General features: G+C 38.2%; 1 protein-coding gene across 8 annotated transcripts in view; it reads right to left on the bottom strand.

Annotated features, from left to right (window-relative positions):
- The window catches only part of PDE1A (phosphodiesterase 1A), a 248,849-nt gene that overhangs the window by 77,253 nt on the left and 144,607 nt on the right, over positions 1-26,989 (bottom strand). For all 8 annotated transcript variants that reach the window (XR_008823670.1, XM_056350225.1, XM_056350220.1 and 5 more), the window contains one exon: positions 6,748-6,861. Coding sequence is in view for 7 of the 8 variants with exons in the window: in XM_056350225.1 (XP_056206200.1) it covers positions 6,748-6,861 (114 nt within the window). In the remaining variant the exon portion in view is untranslated. The remainder of the gene's footprint in view (positions 1-6,747; positions 6,862-26,989) is intronic.

Here is a 26,989-nt window from a genome sequence, read left to right as displayed (position 1 = left end):
ATTCATTGACATGGGGCCATAGATAATTAAGCTCATAGGAAAGCAGCACATACATATGTCTGATTTCTCTGCGCTTTCCAACTTTCCATCAGCCCAGAACCTTTTATATGGGAAATTGACAGTCACTGCCCCAAACCAATTTTTCATAGTTTTTGAAGGCTGTCCCTACTGTCTATCCCTTTTCTAAGGAGTCTACTCTCAGAACTCCATAAATAAAACCTGCCGTGTTATGTTTCTGCCTTTTCCCCAACCCAACTGCATATAGTTTTAGAAAGAGCATGTATAGAAATGAGTATGTGTCCATAGTTTTAAAAAATGCTATCTTATGCTCAGATAAAAGGCTATAGTGTGGAGCAACAGAGGAGCAGACAAAAGGAAAGTAAGAGGACCTGAGAAAAATACTTCATACTCTGCTAAAGGGTTTGAATTCTACAGCCAGTTCCAGCTGACTGTTGCACTATAAACAAAGATTCAAGGTGTCATCAGCTTACACATTTGCGTGTACTTCTATGTGCACACACAACTTTATAGAACAATACAGGGGTTCCAATCAACTCAAATGAAGTAATAATATACAGGAAGAAAAAAAAGGGGGGGTATCTCCTACTGTAAGAAATTGGATCTGACCACTGAAAAAACTCAGGCTTATGAAGAAAAAGTAGTTTTGCTAGACTAATGCCTGAGATTTAATTCTTAAGCAGCACAAATGGTTCCACAGAGCTGTGAAACAGGGCAGGCTCTTCCTTCATCCTTGGTTACTTTATTGGACATGCCCTGTGAGATACCTCGTACTTGGATCTCTCTGTTGGCCTTAGCTTTGATTTTGCTTTTTGCTTTTTTCATCTCTGTGCCTGTGAAGAATTGCAGAAGGTCCTTCTGCTATAGGTGTGGGACCATTTTATTATACTGTTTAATAGGATGTACGTCATAACAGGAAGATGAGCTAGGATGATGCTCCTAACCCACCCTGTGTTAGTTGCTATCCCTAACCTGACTTCAGAGATATTCAAGAAGGCATTTTCTCAGCTGATATTGAAATCTGTCTGAAGGGTGGGGAAGAAGAGAACACCACAGACAGGATTCAGTTTTAGGTGGCAGGTTGAAGCCAAGGTCTTCCTCTGTTTGGATGTGTAAGCAATGGGTCAGTAAATTCATCTGGACAAAATCCAGGGCTCAAGCAAGGGCTTAAAATACAAAGCATGGGTATTTTTTTATGAATTGCAGAAGCTCTGTACTGAACCTTTGGTCCTAAGCCTGCAAGACTTTGTACCTTGTAGAACCAGGCATCATTAAATTTTCTATTTTATAAGCCAAATCTCAGGAACTATTATATCCTGTAAAGCATGCAACTTCCTTCTGGGACTTAGTTAATAAAAGTAATCTGTATTCAGATGGTTTTCTCACTGCTTTACTCTATGCATTAATTGTCATTGCTCTATACTATAGCAATTACTTTTATCCATACACAATCCATATGTAAGAAACTTACTCAAGGAATTCCAACTTTGTGATGTATGAAATTGTGTGTTCAGGCTCAGCAGGAGTGGGCCATTCTGCTTATGATCTAAACTATTATTTGTAATCTACTAATGAGTTCAGTTAACTCAGTTCCAGACTCCCAACAGTGGTAGCTCTGTGCAGGACAAAGAACCTGTATTAATTGGTGGGAATGAGGACAAATGTAAGCACACAGCTAATTCCAGCCTCCATTGCCATTTGACTCAATGATACACTGCTTTTGTTCCTTGAGGATTAGCTTCCCAGAAGCTAAAGAGACCTTTGTGTGTTTACCTTTAAATGTTTTGTACAGATTTAGACGACAGAATGCTGGTCATGCTGTTTAAAATGTGATTATTTTTGCGGTTTGCCATGCAAAAGAGTTTACTATGAAAGTACGGGTAGCAACCACATTGCCTCTCTACCACACAATAAGTATCTTCATTTTAAAATCATTTTTAATGGGGAAGTGTCAATATTTAAAACAGCACTATATATAATACTGTCCAACTAAGAAGCAGAGGCTTACCCTATGTTTGTTATAAATTTAACAAAGACCACCAGGTTCAAAAGTTGCATCATTCTAAGTCTGAGTTTCACGGAGCCTGCATTCGTCCAAAGAAGGCTATGGTCTGACTTGCTGGAGGGCAGCTCTACGGCAAAGGACCCAAGAGTTCTGGTGCACAGCAAGTTGCTGTGAGCCAGCAGTGTGCCCTTGGGGCCAAGAAGGCCGATGGCACCCTGAGGGGCATGAGGAGGAGCGAGGCCAGCAGGGCGAGGGAGGTGATCCTCCCCCTCTGCTCTGCCCTGGTGAGGCTCATCTGGAGCGCTGTGCCCGGTGCTGGGCTCCCCGGTTCGGGAGAGACAGGGAACTGCTGCAGAGGGGCCGGCGGAGGCTACAGAGATGGTGGGGGGAGCGGGGCATCTCCCTGGTGAGGAAAGGCTGAGGGAGCCGGGCCTGTGCAGCCTGGAGAAGACTGAGAGGGGATCGTATCAATGTCTACAAATATCTTAAGGGCAAGTGACAGGAAGATGGGGCCGGGCTCTTTTCAGCAGTGCCCAGCGACAGGACAAGGGGCAACGGGCACAAACTGCAACACAAGAAGTTCCTCCTGAATAGGGGGAAGCACTTCTTCACCCTGAGGGTGACAGCGCTGGGACAGGCTGCCCAGAGAGGCTGTGGGGTCTCCTCTGGAGAAGATTCAAAACCCACCTGGATGTGATTCTGTGCAACCTGCTCTAGGTGAACCTGCTTTAGCAGGGGGTTGGACTAGATGGCCTCCAGAGGTCTCTTCTAGCCCTGACCTTTCTGTGATTCTGTGAAGAGAAACTAAAAGCAAAACAAAATACTATAAACCAAAATTAAGAATATGGAGTATAAAATGTAAACCACTAAAAATAAAAGAATAAAAGTTGAAAAGTAGGTTTCATTAAAGTTATCTCCTTTTTAACTATTACTTATAGCATAAGCAACATGGGCAAGAAAATTTGTTTTATATGTCTGCATACATATGCTTCAGAAATATAGCTGTACTTATGGAATCATATACATAAACCATATGCACATTTATACAAGGAGTGCTCCCAAAATCTGGTAGGTTTACAAACTCTTTGTTGCATTGGAGAACAGAAGTATTCAATAAATTAGAGCAAAACAAGATACCTGTCTTAGGCATTTTCCTTCTGACAGTACAGTGAAAAATCAGATTATTCTGCAAAATATTGGATGCAATAAATAAATAAGATTAATCACTTTTATGCATCAAGCTAGGGAAGAGCAAAAGCTTTATCTGTATACTGAAGTAGAATTCTTGAAAATAGTCACCATTATGAGGTCATAATGCCTGTAAGATTAAGAAAATAGCCTAGAGGACTATGAAAATCCTCCAAACCACTATAAAATTATGTTTATTTTCATTTGGGCAGTTTAATATTCCTGCTGTCAAGTCCTATGAGGGTAATTAGCTTATTTAAAGATTTTTTTACAGCAAAAATAATCACAGAATCATTTAGATTGGAAAAGACCCTTAAGATTGTCAAGTCCAACCATTAACCCAGGACTGCCAAGTCCATCACTAAACTATGTCCCTAAACACCACATCTATACGATTTTTAAAAAACTCCAGGGATGGTGATTCCACCACCTCCCTGGGCAGCCTGTTCCAAAGCTTGGCCACTCTTTCAATGAAGAAATTTTTCCTAACATCCAACCTAAACCTCTCATGGTGCAACTTGCAGCTGTTTCCTCTTGTCCTGTCGCTTGTTACCTGGGAGAAGACACCGACCCCCATCTGCCTACAGCCTCCTTGCAGGCAGTTGTAGAGAGCAGTAAGGTCCCCCTTGAGTCTCCTCCAGACTAAACCCCAGTTCTCTCAGCTGCTCCTCATAACACTGGTGCTCCAGACCCTTCACCATCGACATTGCCCTTCTCTGGACATGCTCCAGCACCTCTGCATCACTCTTCTAGTGAGGGGCCCAATTCTGAACACAGGACTTGAGGTGGGGCGTCACCAGTGCCGAGTACAGGGGGACAATCACTGCCCTGGCCCTGCTGGCCACACTGTTTCAGATACAAGCCAGGATGCTGTTGGCCATCTTGGCCACCTGGGCACACTGCTGGCTCATGTTCAGCTGGCCATCAGCCAGCAACGCCAGGCCCTTTTCCTTTCCAGCCACTTTTCCCCAAGCCTGTAGCACTGCGTGGGGTTATTGTGCCCCAAGTGTAGGACCTGGCACTTCTCCCTGTTGAATGAACTTCATACAACTGGCCTCAGCCCATCGGTCCAGCCTGTCCAGATCCCCCTGCAGAGCCTTCCTGCCCTCCAGCAGATCAACACTCCCACCCAACTTGGTATCGCCTGCAAACATACTGAGGGTGCGCTCAATCCCCTCGTCCAGGTCATTGGTAAAAACATTAAACAGAGCTGGCCCCAGCGCTGAGCCCTGGGGAACACCGCTTGTGACCGGCCACCAGCTGGACCTAACTCCCCTTAAAAAGGCTTTACTGAGGTCAAAGGCTTTACTAAGTTCCAGGTAGACAACACCCACAGCCTTTCCCTCATCCACTAGGTGGGTCATCTCATCGTAGAGACCTGCTTTTCATCAACCCGTGCTGGCTGGGCCTGATTACATGTTTGTCCTGCATGTGCCATGTGATGGCACTCAGGATGATTTGCTCCGTAACTTCCTCTGGCACAGTGGTCAGGCTGACAGCCCTGTAGTTCCCCAGATCCTCTTTCATACCCTTCTTGTAGATGGGCATCACATTGTCTAATCTCCAGCCTTCTGGGATCTCCCTGGCTTGCCAGAACTGTTCATAAATAATGGAGAAATGCATCTGTTGCTGCCAAAGCCTATGTATTTTCAGGTGCACCAGTTTTCTCTGTGTATGAAATGTCTGTTACCTCTCTTGATGCTCCCACACAGAGCCAGAAAGACTGGATTCCTCATTGTAATGATACTATTAATTTCCACAGAGGCTGCCTCAGTTTAGAAACCAATACATTTCACTCTGTCCTGGAGCTACTACTTAGAAAGAGCTATGAATACTACACCAAATTAATCACAGCGTTCGGGAGGTGTATGAACAGAATAACCAGTGGTTTATGCCCTTGTCCTTCTATGCAGCTTTGACACAGGTCCCATGGTTATTAATGCAAAATATATGATTAAGCTCTGACTGCTGGTGGTGACACAGTATCCTGTAAGTATCCAGGGGAGAGAGGACTGTGATCTTCCAAAGCTTCCTGAACATGTGAGATGTGCCAACAAGATTTATGTTTGGAACAATTGCTGCAAAATGAAATTTTATGGCCTCTAGTGTGGTAATACGAGCCCAAAGAGAAGTTTGTTGATCATTTCTTCTATCTGTCTTCCTAAGGACCTGTATCAGTTTAACTACAAAAACCTCGTTTAATTAAGTTTAATTTAACTGAATCTGTAAACAACCTCATAACATGTGAGCCCTTCGGAAGTCACTGAGGTGCCTAATACTTTTCAAGTTGTGTATTTAACTTGGGACTGCTAGCAACACTTTTGAAAGTGTCCCTAAGAACTATATTGCAGCTGAGAGGCTGCTCAGGAAAATCTCTAAATTATTAAGAGTTTTGTCATCTTTTAACAGAAACGGACATGCATGCACTCTAAGGGCACGACACTAAGTATAAGTGATCCTGCCAACTTCATCTGTAATATAATCTCTGAAAAATGGACCACCGATACCAGCTTCATTTACTATTGTTTTTCTTAAGTTGTTTTGAAATGGGTAGGCCTTCTAATGCCCAATAGTAGATGCTCCAAATTCCTGACTAGCAAGGTTTGGTGTGTGAATAACACTCTTCAAAGGAAAAGAAATGGGAAAAAGTTAGAGCAGTACTTTAAGCACTGTATCAAATGCATAGATTTGCAAGCAGGGGTGGGGTGGAGTGGGGTGTGGGGTGGTGGGGGGTGGCGGGTGGGGGTAGAGTTGTGACACAGGGCGAGGGGCAGGGGGGAGTCCATGAAATAATCAGTACAATGCCAGACTTCTTAAATGTAGTATGGAACTGAGACATATACTGTACGCTCCAGCAGTATTGAAGAAGTTTTGGCAGACATCTTCATAAGATTATTCTGCTTAGAAAAAAATTAAAAGAGGACAGCACACTGAAATAAAAACTGTAAGTTAGCTAGCTAAGTTCAATATAGTACATATCTCAAAATTCTTTCAAGAAGCCAAATACTTAGAAATTCTAATTTAATTGTAGTCAACTCACATTAAAGATGATTGCCAGTAATACTGCCAGTAACAATAATCATAAACAAAGCATCAAACATTACAAAATAAATCACAGCTTTTCATGAATTTATGTATTTATAGGCCAGATTATAATATTCTGACTCATCTCTGTGAGCATTTCATTCCAAAACAGCCCATTTTTTCAGTGGTACAGTCCTAAGCATGATTATCGGTATGTGGCCTGTGGGGGAAAGGAAATCCATCCTTCACAAAATTCTTACGATTTTATGCTGTGAACATTTGACAGCTGAAGGAAGATAAGAACTAGGCAAACTCTACAGAAGTTGGTTATATCTGACCTTTGGAATTTTACTTGCTTTAACCTTGTCACTAAAAGATCTAAGAGCCACATATGATCCTTCTGATGTGCAGACACCTTTAGCTCCCATCAGTTGCAATTGCATACAAAGACCAAATTTCTGAAATGAGATTACCAGTATCCTTTCCTTCCCCCACCCCCCCCTCAGACTTACCTGGTTTCATCAATATAAACTGCCTCCAGCACAGATGCTGCATATTCAATATTCTTTTTTAAATCCACCACATTAATGTCACCCTTCTCCAGCTGCTTTACCAAGCATCTTAATCTGTGAAAAAGCAAATAAAAATATTAGTGCGTTGCTTATATCAAATTGTAGTGACTGCATTTTCTATCTGAAATACTGGAACCAATACAAAGGCCAATGACATAAGAGACCATCACTGCATCTCTTCTCTTGTTTTAAAAAAATCTGGGTTTAGAACACACAGAGCAATGACCAGCTGCATGTTTTTACAGCTTGCTAAATTTTCAAGATCTATTAAGAAAAGGCATATACTTTCCAGTAAATCAGAGAGGACTCAGTAACTACCATCAGAGCAATTTCATATTAATTTGTGACATTACAATTACACCTGAGTCTCCAATTGTCTTTAAATAATAAATAAAACTTTGCAAGTTGTCTTACCATAATTTTTCAGTTGTCCTACTATATTTTTTCTGTGTTTAGAAGGTTGATATTTTTTTTTATATCCCCTATATACTGATTTTGCTTCATTTAAATGTCTTTAATTTTTATTAAAATTTTATTTAGGCCTCCAGTATGTTTTTGCTACAGGATCTGTATTTCTTATTAGCATGAGCTAATGCGGAGCTCCATTGTTTCTGTGTTTAAAGAAAATTCATCATTATACCAGATGAAAGGTGATGGCTATGGCATTAGAAAAATCCACGTATTTTCCCAAGTGTGCTTTTACTTTTAGTTTTGAGAACTTTCTTTTACATTACAAACAAGGATATGCCCAAAGAAGATTTTGGAATGCATCAGCTCATGCTTCTGTAGCGATACAATTATACAGATGAACTCCTTGAATACCAGATTTTTTCTAAACTCTCTGATGAGAAGAAAACTTCTGACACTGCTCAACCATACACAGTAGTCACAGCACTGAAGTGAAATGAAAACTTTATAAGTAACTGTGTAGACTGTAACTAGATGGATGCTTAAAGTAGCATGGGTATTTTCCTTCTTTCTGTGCTATATCTCGAAGTTGAAATAATCTTCAGTTTTGTGTCATGTAAGATAGATTCTTGTAACTAAAGATACATCATTATTTTAACATAACTTTCATGAAATGATCTTTTTTCTGTGTATGAAATGTGAAAAAATTGTGTGAAACAAACATTTAGTCAAAAAGTGGACTGAAATTTAGTCAGCACCAAGCTGACTTTCAGAAAAAAATCATACTTATGACATGAAAGAGCACATATAAAAATATACAATCTGTTATATAATTTTATATATACTACACATTAGTTTTATCGGGTATATACAGTACTTGGTTGGACCTAATTAAAATGCATTACTTTAAAAAATGCAGTGATATTCAAAACAAATCTCTCATAAACTTGGAAAGTATTGTTCCATTACACAAACGTTTTATGTTTTTTCTTTATATTTATTTGGCCTACGTATAATTATATCCAAACCTGCAAGGAGAATTTTAGCAAATGGAGTTTTAAGACCAGCCTCCTCAGTTCTCTGAAGTATTAATTCAATTCAAATTAGCACAACACAAATAAGGCTCTTAGCAACGATAATTATTTGGTATTTTACACAGTGCATTGCACATCAACACAATGGAAAGTTTAGTGTTAAAAAAGACTTCTCAGAGAGGCGAAGTGGGTAGATGAAATACTGTAGGAGCACATCTCCTGGACAAAAAATAACCTTATGCTTGGGAAGGCAGTTCTAGTACAAAACTCCTTCCACTTCAGGGGTACCTATAGACTGAAGAAGCTAATTCACAGACACTCACCTTGCAGTACACACACTGTAACTTCCCTGGGATGTCTGCTTCTCAGTAATGCACGCAAACACACACACAACCCCTCCTGAGCACCAACGCCAAAATGCCCAGGTGAATCTGGCAGCACCATCACCACCACGTGCAATTAGCCGTAGGGTGCCTCTACCACTTGCATTGTTCCCTCCGTGTTTGACTAAGTGTGTCCCAAAATCACACTTCCACATGTAGAAGCATAAATAAATTTCAAAACACAACACTTCACGGGGAAGTGGGGGGCGCACTATGGTAGAACAATATTAGCTCAAAATGTCTTCAAATCCTACGATTTCCAGTGATTCCACATTTTCTCAGGGCACAGACCAGATGACAGATATATGGAACCATATTTACTCTCGCAGGAGCAAAGGAGTCCCTGAGGGAGCCTTTAAGCCACAGTGGCAATTTCCCGCTGCATAGGTGGCAGTCCGCGGCTGCAACTCACCCTGTAGTTATAGTTCATATTCGAGGAGGAATGCAGGACACAGTAACAGACCAGGCAATTTGGAAAAGCTGCTCAGGCAAAATTAAAGTGATTCTGAAGGGGTTACAGAATCACAAAAGGATAAAATTTGTGTAATTCAATAAAGACCAGTGACCTTGTTACCTCACACAGCCACGCTTTCTGGAGATGTCCTTAAGAGTATCTGTAGCTGACCCAGTGCAGATCTATCATAGAACCCCAAGATAATTTTGGTTGGAAAGGACTTTCACCTGATTCAAGCTCTTGTCAAGGAAAGGCAAAGCTCGTTGTTAGTTATAACTTCAAACTTAGATCAAATTTCTCAGAGGCACTTCCAATCGAGCTTTGAATGCCTGGAGATTTCACAAACTCTCTGGGCAATGTGTTTCACTGTTCAACATCCCTCAGGGTGGATTATGGTTTTTTCCTAATAAAATTGTGCCCAGTGGTCCCCAACCGTTGCTGCAGACATCCAAGAAAAATCTGTCTCTATCTACAGTACAACTTCCAACTTGGAAGCTGGACACAGCAATAAAATCTTTCCATAGTGTTGCTGATCAGACACTTGTCAGGTGATAATCATGAGGTTTATCCCCCAGAAGACAGAAAAATGGCAAAATTAAGTGGGTTATAACAGAATATGAACGATCTGAATATACACAACATACTAAGTATTAAGGTGAAACAGCCACTGCATTTAAGAGCTGACATTTCAGTAATGAATCTAACATCTTAATAAAGCACAGGTATGCCAATTTATAAGACAAACCAACAAGTGCTAATACTCATAGCCGAGCGTTCTGCAAGACAAAGAAAATTGTAAAAAGGACAAGGAAAAGTTAAAAAACCCCAACTATAATACTCTAGCTGTATTGCACAGGATTTTTATTTCTTTGTTTTAATTAAGCATGACACATTGAAAACAAACATGAGAAATACCATTATTTTCAAGTGAAAAATTACAATATATGGATTACTAGAAACCTTTTGTTATGACAAAGGATATAATTCCTTCTTTGTGTTTCTGGCAAGATGGAAATAAAATACTGACTATGGAAAAGGAAAATCCCAGATACAGTTGTAATATTTGTAATACATGGCTATAAAAGACTAGACCTGATCATGCAAACAGATGAGAGATACTGGAGAAATATCCAGAATATGGTAATAAAGATTCCAGAGTGATCCCTTTGGGTGGTCACTTCTGTTCCCCTGCTACTACCTGCAGTTACAAAGCAGCCAACTAACATGGCTTCAAAATGGTTTAACCTTTACTTCAAGGTTTCTTACATTATGGTAGGGAAAAATACGCTGATACTGGGACATTTTTCCAGTCAAGGCAAGGCCAGGATATCAATGGAGAGCAAGGATTAGAACTGACAATTCCTGACTTGGACCTTGATGTGTTTTACTTCCCTGAAATCATACAAGACACAGTATCAAATACAGTTACCTCATATTTCTTCTCATTAGGAGTCCTCTCTCTGTAAATTCTGATACTGAGAAATTCAAGAAAGATATATCACATTTTCAGTGCTGCAAATGTGTTTCACAAAATTACTTCTCAGTCACTGCTGTGTCTGAGCATATGCACAGGAAGCCTTGTGGTTGCTAAGGGTTTCACAAATCACATTCATTTCATGATTATTTTAAGCATATGAGTGGTACACACTGATCTGTAATCATGATTCAGTCATTAGAAAATAAATATTGAATATGTTGGTAATTCAACCAACATTTAGATATACCAAAACTTCAATCCCATATTGAAGAATTAAAATAGAAGTTATGCAGCTATATAAAACACACTGAAATTTACACTTTTTTAAGATAAAACTGCATTTTCATGGGATAGAATTGCATTGGCTGTTTAAATATTGATCATGTTTATGCAAGATTAAGTGGTTTTCCTTCAAGCAGGCATTCTCTATTAGGCTTCAATTCGTTTTACCTTAGTCATCCTATAAATGTATTATTTAGCACTCTAATACTGTATAAATATTATACTTTGGGTCTCATTTAGAACTCATTAGGTTCAAGTATGTTTAAAGGCTTAATCAAAATTTAGTCAAAATTCCAAAGTTTTCTTTAGCACCTAGCTAAAATCACAGAAAGCCATAGAGTCTTACAGTTTCCACCTAAAACCATAAAAGTGAGCCAAGCTCTCTAAAGCAATTTTGAATAGTTCTCAACAAACCTGATCAAACAAATTGCAAGTGCCTGAGAAGCCGTAGTGTCTCATCTTCAGTAACATTAAAGGTCTGCTGTTTGAGGCTCTACAGCCTTTCACCATCACATCCATCATCACCACCTGCTGCTCTGGAGAGACAGCCCAGAGAGGGGGGGTTAATCTGGGATCCTGTTGATGCTGCTTTTCCCTGCTGTCTCTCTCACCTCCCCCAGTTACCCACTCTTCCCTGAAAGTAACTTTCACCATTAGTCGATGTATGTCATCAGCACAAATTCTCACACATGAATTTCTCTCACCTTTCCTTGTGCCCACCCAAGATACAGAATGAAACCTGTTTCAACCAAGCTTTAAGTATCTTTCAAACTTTTATCTCACTTCTGCTAATGAACCATCATCAATGCTAATTTGGCGCCTCCCTTCAATTGCTTTCCAGATTAAAGCTTAATGGAAAAATCCTCAAACTTCAAATCACTTACCATGTATATATGTTCAGGTGTTTTATCTGCTTTCTGTTAGATATAAGTAACCAGCTAGTCTTACCTTACTCTAAACTCTGCCACATTTCTATTGCCTCAGTGTCCATTTCCATTTTCTGATATTCCCATTTCACAATCAATCCATGAAATCGCAGACAAATAATGTACAAGCTGTAGGACTGATTTTTAAATCGCAAATTATCCTTCTAATGATCTTTGCTGAATATTGATTTTTGTCTGAAGATTGACATTTGATCTATAATTTTCCCCTGAAATGTATATATATTGGAGTGCTAGCTAAAGCCATTTCATCTTGAACTTATAAGCACTTAAACTGTCTGTATGTCTCAAAGTCCTCATCATAACCTAACTAAATTCATTATCAACAAGCTGGGAAATCAAACATAAACTCATCACCTGCCAAAAATCATGCTTGAAGACGATGGAAGACTTTCAGTACGTCTTACTTGCTGAGGCTAATGCGAGAAACACAGAGAAAAGGCACATTGCCCTTATTCCCCACAGCCATTTAAAAGCTTTATTTTTCCTGCAGACAGCAGCTCTGAGCACAGTGATCAAAGCAGCTGCTAAAAGGCAGAATTTAAGCCTCTAAATCTTCCAAAGCCGTCCCCTCCATTATTTTTAAAAAATATTCCATGACAGAAGAACGATATTTCTAAATAGATCACCTCACACTCACATTTGAGCGTTGGCTTTACATTCCAGCAAGAAACTTGAACCCAGACCTCTGTGCCACCTGAAATTATCCAAGGAGCGCAGGCCTGGCACACCTCACTGTCTTTGTTTCAGAGGGACTCTCTTAGCCCTGTCTCACAGCTCCCAGTCATCACAACTGCATCTCCCATACTTGCAAGAAAGATCATGACCTACTGCCTCAGGGATGGTCACAGTCTCATGGGAGATACTTGCTGTTTTAAAAGAGTTCCTGCTAGAAGGCATTTCTCCAGATGACAGTATTATGCCACAATCCCTCTGCACTTCACATGATCCAGACTGTTTTCATGTGACTGTGATGCACTAAATATTTTATCATATCACACAACCTAGCAAATGGAGTCTCTTGTCAGCAACTACATAAATTTAATGGTTTGAAAATGTCTCTCTTCTCCATCTCATGTTCCCTCTGCTGCCTAGTCCTGCTGGAAACTACATTTTGCTTTAGCTACTCTTGAAGCTCATAGATCAGACAGTATCTTCCCATACAGTGGTATCTTATCAACTTATCAATTATCACAAATGATAAGGGTTTGGAAATGGATCTCTCATTTCTCTTTCTTTTATTCTGTCTTTCTGCTCATTCACCTTGAAGTCATTGGTATACCCATCCTGAGACAACATGCTGAATATCTCCTTCATTTCTTGGGATGAGAAAATCTGGGTTGAAGAATGTTGATACTCGTTCTTTGAAAACAGCATGCACAGAGGTAGAAAGTCCTTTTAGAAACATTATGAACAAGCTGTCATATAAAAAATCAGTTTATGTTCTTTCATTTAAAACTGCATTAAACAGAACTGGTAACTTTGTTTTGAAAGTATTTCTAGACTACTGCTAAGAAAGTATGTTGCTGTCATTGTGAAGGCTTTTGAAAGCCTTTTTGGAGAAATTTCTGCAATTGTTAAGGACAGAAGATTGGTAAATGTTTGGCACTAAAAATAACAGCATTGCCTAATGATCAAAGTCTTCATCTATGATACCATGAGTATCCTTTACTTGATAAAGTCACACACAAGCAAACAACCCAGGAAATGCTCTTCGTTAACATTAAAATAACAACACTTTATTTTGTGATTTCTCTGTGGAATAAAAAGTATTAAATACTATAAATTCTGTATATAATTAACATTTTGATTTCCCCAGGATAGAAATTAGAACCAGGACAGAATTTCCTTGCTGCATACCACAGGTCAACATAAATAAACGTGGCCAAACCTTTACAGCTAACACTTCCGACAACTTACAAAATTTGTTTCAGTAATAGATCTTTTTGAGACATCAGACTGTAGAGTCTGGGTCCTGGTAAGTAATCTGGGTCCTCTGTGCTTATTTAAAAATGATTTTATATTTATTTCTGACCTGTTAACTTCCATGAGCAGTATCATTTGGTTGCTTAGTATGCCATCTTCCATTCTATTTCTTTCAACATACATACAGCTTATCGCTGATGTTATATTAAGTCAACAGAGGTTACAGAAGGACTTATATAAAAATATAGGTCTTTTGCAGAAGAAAAGCTTTTTGAAATGGCAGTCCCTCATATTCTGTCTAAGAACCTGCTCAGACATGGTGCCCCAGCTATCTCTGCGCCCTATTCCACCCCCCTTTTTCTAGATATTATTGACCCCCCCATACCGGACAGCACAAGTGTGTGTGTAACAATATGTCTTCAACCTGATATTGCCAAAACTGTCTGATTCACCTTCAGGGTATTTTACAGCAGGAGGATTTCTACTGAACTCTTTCCACAGAACACGATTAGGGGTCTATACTATCAGCTGAAACAGGGTACTTCATTCAGCTAGCCTAACAGGTCAACACAACAACCAACACAACCACCAAGATAATCCTACTTCAGTCTAAGCTCTAACTTGTCATTGGTTTAGAAGTCCTATTTTCCTACTTATAATTAAACACTTGAAGTACCAGAATATAGAAGTTATACTTTTAATATATAATCACACTTTCCAGATGGGATGACAGAGCCAATTTATCGTGAATTTTGTTTTTAAAGTGTATCAGGGGTTCTGAGAAGCAAAGTACAAATTTCTATTTGTTGGGATAAATTGGTGAAATGTAAAAAATACAAATTTTGCATTATGAACTGTTACAGATCATTGAATAAACATTAAAATACTTCAGGAGTTACCTTAGTCTGCCTAAAATGTTGCAGAAAAAATACCACCACTGTAATTCAGATGTCTTTTTTACTGAATAATTAACAGCTTCAACAAATCTATTTTCACTAAAAGAGTTTTTCATTCAAAAGACAGAGCAAGACATAAATGCTTCAGCACAACAGCTGTAGTAATTACAGTACAATTTTGCTGTAAAATCATTACCATCTCAGTAGTTCTGAAGAAAGGATACAGTACATGTAATGTATATGACAATGTAAAAATATGAATAGGGCTTTTATTAAAAATTGCAATACTGCAATTAAAATGAAGAAAAAAGAAAAAAAATAGGATATGCTAGCATCTAGCACTCTATGTTATGTGCGAAACTAACTTCTGGCATTTAGGATTGTTAAAAATAAATGTTCTGCTGAAGAATTGCCAAATCAAAGTACTTCAAAGTAGGTCTTGGTAATGAGAAGTAGAACATTAGGAAAGCTTAAACACACTTGAGAGCTGTATAAATGTTTAAATGAGGAAAGAATCAAGCGGGCAAACTTTCCCTCTGTATTCTTTAAGAATGATCAGAAACAAGATGAGATGTAACACCACCATTCTTATTTACACATGTGAGCTTGATCGAGGATTTATCTAAATGAGAAACTAAATTTGAATTAAGGTCAAGCAAGAAACAGAAATTCACTATCTGTTTTTGAATAGCTCCATCTTCGACTACTTCAGGGTGAGCAGAATTAAACAGAAACAAGTACCTAGAGCTCATCAGGAAGAATATTTCCAAAAAAGTAATTCTTGAACAGTATCACATTAAACTCGTTATCTATCATATAGTATATATGGGCTATATGCATATTGGGTTTGGTTCTGGAAACAGTTGTGACAGGAACTGAAGCAAAAAAAAATAAAAATCATTTGTAGCCAATGCCTGGTACATAGCTGCCTTTTTCCTCGGCCTGTGAAGTGCCTGCCACCTCAGTATATAAGGTTCAGGCTTTGTAGCTCTGGGAAGGTAAACTGGATTAGAGGACATTCCTTAGCTGCTGCTGTTTCCTTTGCCTTAACCCACGCTATTCCCAAGACTTTCCCCTATTCCTTCCACATTTATTAAAAACAGAGTAATAGTCTGTGAAAGCATTATGCAGAAAGTAGCAAACTTCAGCCTTACTCTAATCTAGAGGACACCTTGATGGGACAGGCCGCTATCCTTACCGCAGAATTGCCTACGTTTTTTCCTGCTGCGCTCAGGACTTCAATGAGTTTGGGTCTTTGTTCTTACGCATCTCATAAAGTACTTTAACTCATCTGTCCCGATAATACATATTAACCCCAACTGCTGATCATATTGTCTTGTCTAATTTGAAAACATGCTATTAAACCAACCTGATTATCAGGCTATTCACTAAAAAGTGACAACATTTTCAGAGCTTCCAATTTGATGTTCCAGGTTTGAAGCAGAGCATCGCTCAGAAGTCGTAGTCCAGAATCTATCACCAAAAGTGTTACTTCTGTCATATTTTGTTTAAACTGAGAAAATTTAGCACCGACTGTAATTCACCTCCAAGATATTATTTTAACACTTTTTGCTCATCATATATGTAGCTGACTGTAATTTGCCTGTTGATGTACGTTTTACACATACTATAAGCAAAGGATTGAAAAATCAGAGCCTAGTGCTCAAACTGAACATGACAATACTCAAAGAATATCTGTGATCAGAATAACATGGAAATTACACTCGTTCATCAAGAATTTTGCAGCACAGAACATTTTACCTAATATCTCTCTATCTCCAGGTGAAAGAAAACACAACACAAAAGATACCTCTCAGCCTGCATGGATTACAGCTGAATTTTTCAGAACACATCATGTGTCCTACAGAAGACACATATGGTTCTTTATTTTACAAAGAATGTTCTTTAATTTATTATCACTCAGTTCTAAGGAGATACACCATTGTACAGCTGGCCTTGCTAACTACAGCATCAGATCCAGCATCCTTTCCTAAGGCATAGTACACGGACTGTGCCTGATAAAGCACCTCTTGTGCTCTTATGGCAAAAAACACTAAAAATAATTCTCAGGCTTCCTGTCCAACACAATGACCATCTTTCTTAGTTGCCAAATGATGCACTGCTCTATTACTTCCACACGAAAGTCCTACACTGATTACAAAATGAGCCACAACCAAATTCATCCAGCTGTATTTAATTACTTGTGCTTGTTATCTACACAAATACTATACCAGAAAGAGCTTTCAGCTGGAAAATTACTGGGCTTCTAAGCACACTGTGCTTTGTAAGAAAATTTCAAAACCAGCTTTTAATAACATAAAGTTCTGTTTTTAATGTCTATGCCTTTCTAGGAGTCAGAAATTAATATCTGAATTCTTCAAGGTGATGACAGTATAGCATCCCTAAATGTACTCCCCTAGGGACATAAAATCTAACCTGAGAAGTTCAGCTCTCTTATGGTCATGACTAACATAATTGCTAAATTGTGCTTCATTTTTCATCTCTCTCCTGAATGAATCACTACCCTTCAGTCTCTTTGCAAAGCCTTGACATTCCTTTCAAGTAAGAACCTGGCTACATTTTAATTTCAAAATAGAAAACTAGTAAATTCTTTGTTCAATGTTAAAAGATAATGTTTGTTTACACACTCACTAAGTATCTGGGAATAGCTTGTGTGTATAAAAGATCAAAATAGACAGTAAACCAGTTTGTTAGAAAGTGTAACTACATACTGCGATTTGCCTGTCATATTCTCAAACAATACATTGTTTTATTTCCCACTGCTTTTCAGATTCCCCTATTGCAGCATGTTTTATTAGAATCCTCAGTTTTGAAATCAAATTATTCACTTTAATCTAAAGTAGTGTTACTCAGGGAAGTAAGCCAGTAGTTTGCCCAAGAAAAACAAGCCAGCTTTAATACAGTAGCAATGAATGCAGTGATTGATCCTGAGGGAGTGCCTACCTGAATAGTTCCGATCTGGTGAATGTGGTTTTGCATGTGTGCCTTGATCAAACAAATCACAAAAATAAGAGCTCAGGGTTAATGAGAGTATTTACAGACTGTTTGATTGTGGTCACTGGGATAAAAGGTCTCCGCAATGTTATTGCCTTTACAGGTTGAGAATAGTCATGTTAGACTGCAACTTACTCTGCAAAGTTAATGTGAAAATGACAGCAAACTAGATGGATATCACCTTTTTGGATGCTTACCACCCTCTCCTCCATCAAGAAATCACAGTAACTGCTGAAGACTGTCTATGTGCTTATATGGCTTGGATACCAGGGTCAGGACCCTGGCTGGCTATCTGCTACACAATGCTCAATGACACTATATTTGACCATACTAGGAAGTGAGTCTTCTAAGTAATTTTGTATCTATCTCAGCTTATTATTTCTGTGGGTTTGGGTTGGTTTTTTTTTAATGCCCTATTCTATGATTATTGGTGACTAGAAATTCAATTGTAAGGAACATGAAAGGAACTTGTGGACTCTAAGTGATTTTTAAGTTGATTCAGGGATGCAATTCTGAAAGATGAGTAAGAGATTTCAGTGTTAGCATTGGCCAGAGATTTCCATTTTGTGCAGTGATACACACGGACAGAAAGAGAGAGAAAAAAACCAACCACATTTCTTAACACAGCAAGAATACACCTCAAAAAAAAAAAAAAGTAAAGAAAAGAAAAAGCATGAAAAACACTCACCTGGAAGATAAATACATAGCTGGAAACTATGCTCCAGTTTCTTAAAAACTTTCTAGTGCCAAAGTTGTTAGAAGTATTTCCATATATAAATAAACTAAATACACATTGAAGTAGAAAAGGTGCACTCATCATGAGGCTGGGGGATCAGATCAGGCAATGAAAAGATCTAAATCCAGCTTTTTAACATTTAAGGCAAATGCAATAGCTGTTAAAGGAAGGATTTGCTTCCTTTTTAGGTAACCTGTGTTGAAATGCCTGATTGATTAACTGAGAGTATGCAAGAAAGTCAGGTTAAAGCCCTCTTCTACCACAGTCAGCCAAGGAATATGAATGAAACGTGAACAAGCCAGAGTAGAGACACTGACATTTAATACAGTAACTAAACTAGCAAAAATGTTTATGAATAAACTTGCCCAAGGCTTAATAGTATGAAATATACAGGAACAGCAAACAGTTACAAAGAAGTACATGTATGTGCACCCAAAAGAAAAAGATATGATCCATGGCATAACTGTTGGAAGAATATTGTTTGAAGTATTTTGTATCATTTTGTATAATTTTTTCTATTAATCTTCAGGTTTTATTATCTTTGAAATTTGCTGTCTAACAATGTTATTCCAATTTGCACAGATCAGCATATATCTTAAAATACTGCTAATATTCTACTGTTGGGTACCTATTAATGTATTTTATGTAAAGAAGAAATATAAGTAAATGCAATGTAATAATTTTTCTCCTGTAGATACTAGATCAGGTATTAAAGAAAGCCATTTGTATTACGGTGAATCACATTTAATGTGAAGTTAATCCAGAGAGTAATCTAAAGTATGCTTTGCTATAAACTATCTGGTTTCTACTCGTTTTCAAAATGTACTACTATATAAATACTTGATTAAGCTTTTCATTCACTATGATTATTATTTTGAGGTCACGTCAGCTGCATTTAGTTTAAATTTTAATCCAGAATAGTTAATCTCAGACTCTTCTGGAATACTCTTCCTAAAGTTCAAATAAGAGCACCATGAAATGAACAAACACAAAACTGCAGAGTAAGATATTCTTACAGTACAAAGAAATAAATCTTTTCAAAATTGATCTCACAAAATGACAGCAATAACTCTCAAAGAGGATTGATCAAAAGAAGATCTAACTATTTCATGCTAATAGAGTTTGCAGGCGCTTACTCAATCACAGCTAGTCTGCTAGACTCTGATGTATTTAAAAAAGAGATCTTAGCACTTCAACCACAAACATGATTACAGAAATGACATAAAAATTTACTAAATTTTCACGACCTCATTTCTGCTATCTAGTTGTCTGACATGAATTTCAATTATTTTTGCAGTAGGAGGAATTAATTAATTCCACTCAGAAGCAGAATAGCTTGACATGCAGGTATACACTTGATCATAGATTGACATGAGCCTCCAAATCTGACAACATGTAATTTAATCACGGAAATAATTCCTTTGTGAGGTGGATTTCTGAGTGGCTTATCAGCTCTGGTTACAACCAGAGTGTCCTAATATTTTAAGGCTGAAAATCCAGGCCACAATTCTTTTTCATTAATTACATTAACCTCACCAGTCTAAGTGCATTGTGCACCTACAGACTCTTATCTTTCAGAAGCCTATGAAAGCTGCTCAGTAAAGCAATTCAGATTTTTTTAAACACCAGTACTCACTTAATTTTGTCCAAAAATACATAAATACAAGCACAACGATCACAGCAATAAAACCTGAACCTTTTCCTCTGCTTTGCCATTCATCTTTCCATTCGTTTCAGGTTGCCTCCACCTCTGACCAAACACAGGCACTTCCCTCCTCTCTCCATGTATTCCTGTCAGGACACACGGACACCCACCGTCCACTTCCATATTCTAGTCACGATCATTAACCTATGCAGCATTCCCTCTAATCTTGGGGCCAGGCATGTGCAAGACAAACGTTACCCCTGTAGGCCTTCCTTCACTTCAGTTCCTCGACACTTTCGGTCTGAACTGAGCCTGGTCCTTCCCAGTTTTGTTTCTTGGTGTTTGGGTTGGTTTTTTTCCTGCTATTCAACTCGCTGCACTCAAACAGACATGCCAAAGAGGTGAACTGAGTACCAGCATTAAGAGGGCACTTTCCCTCACCTGGTCTTTCGTCTACAAAATATGCTACATGTAATTGTGTAGTTCACATACTGAGGAATTTTATTAATACACAGCTACAGTTTAAGTTTTGATGTATGATTTCATCAAATTTTTTTAAGTGTTTATCTACAATGATATGAAAGGAACATACTCGCAAGTATGTAACAGTCGAGTCACTAGGCAAGGCAGCTTCCTACAGATTATTCTCATGGGTGGTGTTCACATGATGATACAGGTATTTATTTTCAATATTTAATTGGTGCAAAGCAAGTGAATATGAAATACCTTACGTTTGCTAAGACTGAAGGCAACTGCTTCCTAGGTCTTCATCACTCTGCAGTTTAATGCTGATGTCAGTAATAGTGTTAGACATCACAGGTCAGAATTTTAGGTGGCATAAATCTCACAGACATGGAGAAGTTAAATCAGTTTACATGAGCACACACGTTTTCTGATGCATTTTGTTATAATGGCACGAATTAAAAAAATCAGTGTTTTCAAGGTGTAGACTGCTTGCACTGATTTTTTTTTGTCCAGTATATTTTCAAAGTTTCATTACAAAGCCATTGAACAACTTCAATTATGAAGACAGATTAGAAGAGTTGTTTAGAAATACATTGATACCTTATGCATATAATAAAGATATATGGATTAACAGTTCATGAAATATATTTTACTGCTGTCACCAGTGCAGCACAATTCGTGCTTCAAATTGCACTTAATTCAGCAATATTTCAGTCCTGAAAATACATAAAATCATAAATTCTATCGGTTTGAGATAGTAAATTGTCCAGTATACCTTCTTTTCACTACAGGCCTAGCTGACAAAGAATTCAGGACAGACTCCTCTGAAAATCCCCAGTACAAGCAGAACTACACTGGTGTCCCACAGAGCCAAAGAAGCAGGCATCTGAGCCAAGCAACTGATGTCACCAAGGTGGGACTGGGACTTGGGAGGCCGAACAGCTCTCCCAAGCATAGAAGAAGGACTCGTTATAAAAGTATTTCTCAAACAACACAAGTACCACGTTGTCTCTTACTATATCTGCATCTATATATCCAGATTATTGGAATTTATGACTTAGCACTAAACTTCATTGAGAACAACCTTTCATCACCACTATTCTTGTTACACACCAATAATTGACTTGATCAGAATAGATGGTTTCCGTTGCAATGCTGGGCTTTTTTTTCAGCAATGCAGCCTCTTCCAAGCTACAAATTACATGGCAGAATGATTTTGAAATTGCATAACATACTGTAAGAGAACAAATCATCTTTAACAAAATAATTATTTGATTTTGCAATCCTTTTATGCACAGTTCATTTAACTCCACCAGATTTCTACTAGCAGAAGGCTTAAAAATTATGTCTTAAAATACCAATTTTAGGTGTCTTATAAAGCAACTCAAATTTTCCTTTCTTTGATGGTGGTAGAATAAATGCCACCTTAAGTGTCACTGTTTTTCAGTGACCCCTTATAACACCGCAAATTTAATACATTAGGCCTAGGTCTGCTTTGGAAATTATTGTTACTTTTTCTTCAGATTTTTTCCAGTGTTTTATTGTGATGAATAAGGCAGTTTTTGAATTGCCTTTCTGAATCTTGCCAGCAATTCCCCATCCCACTTTTGTAAAACTGTGGCACTTTTCCAAAACATATTGACTCATAAATCTTATTTAAACAGAAAAATCTTTAAACAGTATTTTGTGGACCTACATCAGTGAATGAACATGGAAACTCTTGCTTTATACATAGGATTATAGGAATCAGATAAATGTCAGTTAAGAGGTTTTTCAGACCTTTTATAGAGATTTGAGTTTTAAAAAGAAACTAAGATAAATATATCATTATAATCCTATTCACAGTCCCTATAGAATCTCTATTTATTAGACCTGTTATTGTATTTAACTAGCTGCTCATAATTATTAAAAAGATAAACACTGTTGTAAGATGGATTCATGGTAGTATGTTCTCTCTATTAATAAAAATATGTCCCTACAATTCCTCTACTGTTGGATTAGATGGTAGAATTATGTTATTTGCCAGAGCATTTACAACATCCTCCTATAGAATTGGACTGTTTTTATTTAGCTACTGTATTTAGCTATCATTCTAAAATCTAAAATGAGAATGTCTAATCTTGTAGTACTCACAGTACACCAATATGTTACTTTTATTCTCCTAAAGTCACATGTTGTATTCTGTATTCAGATTTGACATGATCTCAATATTCGACATTTATGTTTACATTCAATGCTATAGACATTCTTATCACTTAACACAGTAAACAAAAGCAGAACTTCCTCAGACCTCCAATATATCCCAGAGAGAACAAAAAAGCTATTTCCGAATAACGTGGATTTATCAAGTAGGCTATGCATATGGATCTTTTTCTCAACCAAAATTTCACTGAAAATTATACAGTATCAGAAAAGCTTTTGCGTTTGAATAATTGGCATTTTCTTATGAAAAGCAAGCCTGTATTTTGTCAAAAACCTCTTATCAGTACAGCACAGAACAGTGAAAGCATTTTGCAGTCACTTTCTTTTTTTCTGCGTATTCGCAGTGGTACATGACAGAACAGATTTATGTCTTCAGCAGTTGATTCTCACATGCATCAGCCTCTGGGCCATCTGATAAGGATTGTTCTGTTTCTCTAAATCAGTAAGTACATAAGCCCTCTTCTTAGCTGACGTAACTATATCTCAGCCAATTCCTGAATGTCTGTTTTATCAGGGGAACTCTCAGCTGCCCAACAACAAACAGCAGTCGGGTCTTAGTTCCTAGCCTCAATGGTTGTGTAACCCAGTTTGCTCACAGCCACTCAGACTAGGACACCAGGATGGACTAAGAACAAGGATGTCCAGCTACGAAAATAAGCACATAATTTTATGATTCTCTAGTTTCTTTGTGTGCATACTTTAGGCAATTGACTCTTCTCGGAGAGGAGCAGGTAATAAAGCATTGACAGAGAAGGAGGAACAAAAATCATATGTGTAAAAATTCATAAAGGAAAATAAACGAACCTATTAAGTTCCCGTTCATGTTCCTTTAACAAAACTAAATTTCCTCTTATAACTAATCAATAAATTACTAGCAACATTATTTTAAACCACTGTGGACATGTTTTCAGCTCAACAAAGGGTGAAAAATTCTGTATTTTATGCTCAGACCCCCGAGTAAGAGCTATTTCCACATAAATCAACATACTATAACACCTAAGCTAGCTCTACTTCCACCAGAACAGGAATAGTCATCCACTGATATCAATAGATTCAAAATTTCCAGTTGATCTCTATGGAGCCAACTAGACAGGACACATAATTGTGATCTCTCTAGAACAGGTGAGATGTCCTGTACAGGAGACTTTTGCCTTGTGCAAAAGTATTTGATCTAAAGATCTGCTCACTCAAACAGATTTGGATTTCTGTATTCTAGACCTCTTGCCAGCAGCTGCAATAAATATTAATTATGATATTTAGAAGGTTTTAATCCCATATTACCTATGTATGTTTAGAAGACAAATTTTCTAGACGGGATTATTGGATGGATTAAAAGAAAGATAAAGGTTCTGGAGGACTGAAGCATATTGTATCTACTATACAGAAATTTCAAAAGTTCCTGAAGGCAGAATGTAGATTTTTGTTCCTGTTTTGTTCAGTCATTTTTGACAGAATGATAGAAAATTTCAGATTCAGTTCTTCATCTCTAGAGAGACACAAATCAACTGAAAATATCTATAAATGTCAGCAAGAAACACTGTATAAAATTGCTTGAAGAATCATAACTGTTATAATGCCAAAAGATCCCTTGAACTTTAACCTGCCTATCAATACAGAGAGCTGGCCATTGGTATTGGCTGGAGAGGTCATGTAGCTGAAAATGCCTGGGACCGGTCCAAGCAAAGAAAATTAAGGAAAACTATTGCCACAGCAAATGAATAATTTTCTTTTAATCTCTTGTCTTTGAGATGTATTTCTACGTATCACTGTAAAAGAAGCACTTCCAAGGAATTGCATATACCTGATGTACTGGAGGAATTGGCTTCCTCCCATGACCCAACAAACAGTGCCAGAAGTAGCATGCAGGCAGCAAAGCATTCTCAAGCTAGGTCAAAGCAAAGGAGTCCATCTACAGAGTAATCCAGTCTGTCTTCAGGTTCAAGGTTTGGCATAAGTTTCAGCTCTGATATCATGTTAAAAATTCAGTTATTATGAAAACCTGAAAATCAGACTTGAAAAAGTATTAACAAAATGAGTAATCAGCCTTAGATATGGAAAAGAGGAGGGGAAAAAAAAGCAGCATTCATAATTAAACTAGAATATACCACAACTGCTACCAATACCCATCTCAAGTAAGGAAATGTTTCTTAAGTAACAAAAGAAAGGTTCCTCTTATACTGATTTTGCTCTAAATCCTCAGCATTTAAAGCCGTGCAGCCAGTTCAACATTTGTATGTCTGAAAGGCATCTCACTGGGAATGCTTTATGCCTGTTTTTCTGTCTTGTTCCCTGAAATAGAAGGAAAAGCAATATAGGCACGTAACTATGGAGAGGATTCAAAGCTGATTAAATGTACACAGACTACACCAAAAGAGACAGATTTTCCATTTCCATCAGCCAAAAAACCATATCAACCTCTTTAAAAAGCCAGCACATATAAATAATGTAGCTGCTTAGGTCATCAGCAAAGCTTTCTATATAGTAAAGAAATGAATTATAGTTTCCTGTTCTGTTATTTGTTGTCTTTGGTTACTACACAGGTGCATGGAAAACTTTTCAAAGTAACGTTTATCACTGAAGAAAGAAAATTCTTGAGAGCTACAAACTGGCTAGCTTCTGTAGCAGGAAGAAGAGGATTTGCTTAATGTTGTTCTGGCACACAAAACATAAATCTGGTCTGAGAGAGAGGTGCTACATAATCTAGTCTTTTGCTTCTTTCACAAATTGTATGCTGCCAGCATTGAGAGAAGATTTTACAAGCCCTGAAGTGCAAAGCCTTCTGTGTAAATATACATGTTCATTTTTAGTTATTAGCTCTAAAAGTTGTGTGGCTTTGCTCTTTCAATATTGTGAACGAGGCAAATTTTGAATGGTCTGTTGTTTATCAAAGTCCCCATCAAGAACAGCTGCTGCATAGCCAGAACCAGAGACTGGAGAGCTCAGTTGCAGTCGTGTACATTTTACCCACAACAGTAAGCAATTTTGTGTATAAGCAGTTCCATTAGCATCAAGAGGGAGAGGACGTAATTAACGATTTGTACAACCTGGCCTCAGAACAAAACAAAAACAGGAACTTAATTTCTGATCAGCCGTCTTATCCATTAAATATACATTATGCCCAGAAACAGGAGGTTCAAATCAGTTATCTAAGACAGGCATCTTGTGCCATTGGAGATGCCCTGGAGTATCTCACCTGGTCCCCAGATGCTGCTCCAGAAGAGCACAGGTGTCCTGCAGGTCCTGTGTCATATCTGCCAGCCCTGGGTGGATGTCTCAGGCACCCTTAGGTGTCTCAAATGGCACTAGATGCCTGTATTTGAGCGACTGATGCAAGCCTAGGCTGTCATGTCTTTACAGGTTAAGCAGATATACGCTCCTTCAGACAGAAGATAATCAGTTCAGAAATCACTGAAATCTACTTGAAGATAAACGGGAGAAGGGTTACATTTCTTCAGAGACAGAGAGTGTGTGGGATGGTGCTACTGCTGCAGTATGACATAAAAAGCCTGGTCTCGTACATGTGTTGTGAGAACAGAAAAAAAGAGAGAGCCACAGAGATGGAGACAGAGAAAGCGCATACATACTGCAGTCTTTGGAGGTGTCAGGAGCACAGTTATCCCTTATTTTGTATGATTTTTCAGCTTTTGTGATGGATTATAACCTGGTTTAACAAAGGAGGCCTCGTCATTTACTACCGTGCCTAGGTTTTACCTCGCTTCTCAGTCAAGTGTGACACCTGAGTAACACGCAGAGGAAAGGAACATACATTCTTAACATCAAAATATTTTTAAACCACCAGCATGATATTAAAGAAACACAGATTAAATCTGCCTCTGCTGCTGGGCAAATAATGCACTGGCCACAACGTAAGGGGGAACCAAACACATCAGATAAAATGTACGGTAAATTTTTGTTGTTCTCTTTTGAGATCAACTATGCTCTGTAGTCCTAGCTTGGACCCTATGCTCCTAATCCAATTTATTAGTTACTATTAGGTCTGATTGCCAGGTTACCCAGGGAACATGCAAGCACTCCAGTGTAAGGATCTCCCTCCTCCCCTTTCCTGCCTCCCACTACTACATCTTTGCCGTCACTCCTCTCACCCCTCCAAACCAAGGACACACACTGTGGTTCCCTGGGGAGACACTGGCTGAGGTTATTTTTCCGTCAGCTGCATGAGATGGTACCTGCTCCCGAGGAACAGGACTAACATTGCTGCTCATCACAAACAAAGATGTAATCCAGTCTCTCACCTGTCCTTCTCATGTCATCTGCTCATTTGACCTTAAAATTCCTCCAAATCACATCTTGATAT

This window comes from Falco biarmicus, chromosome 8, assembly GCF_023638135.1.
Source record: "Falco biarmicus isolate bFalBia1 chromosome 8, bFalBia1.pri, whole genome shotgun sequence".
In the NCBI taxonomy this organism is placed as follows: domain Eukaryota; kingdom Metazoa; phylum Chordata; class Aves; order Falconiformes; family Falconidae; genus Falco; species Falco biarmicus.
The sequence above is the reverse complement of the archived record's forward strand: the minus strand, read 5'-3'. Positions and strand labels throughout refer to the sequence as shown.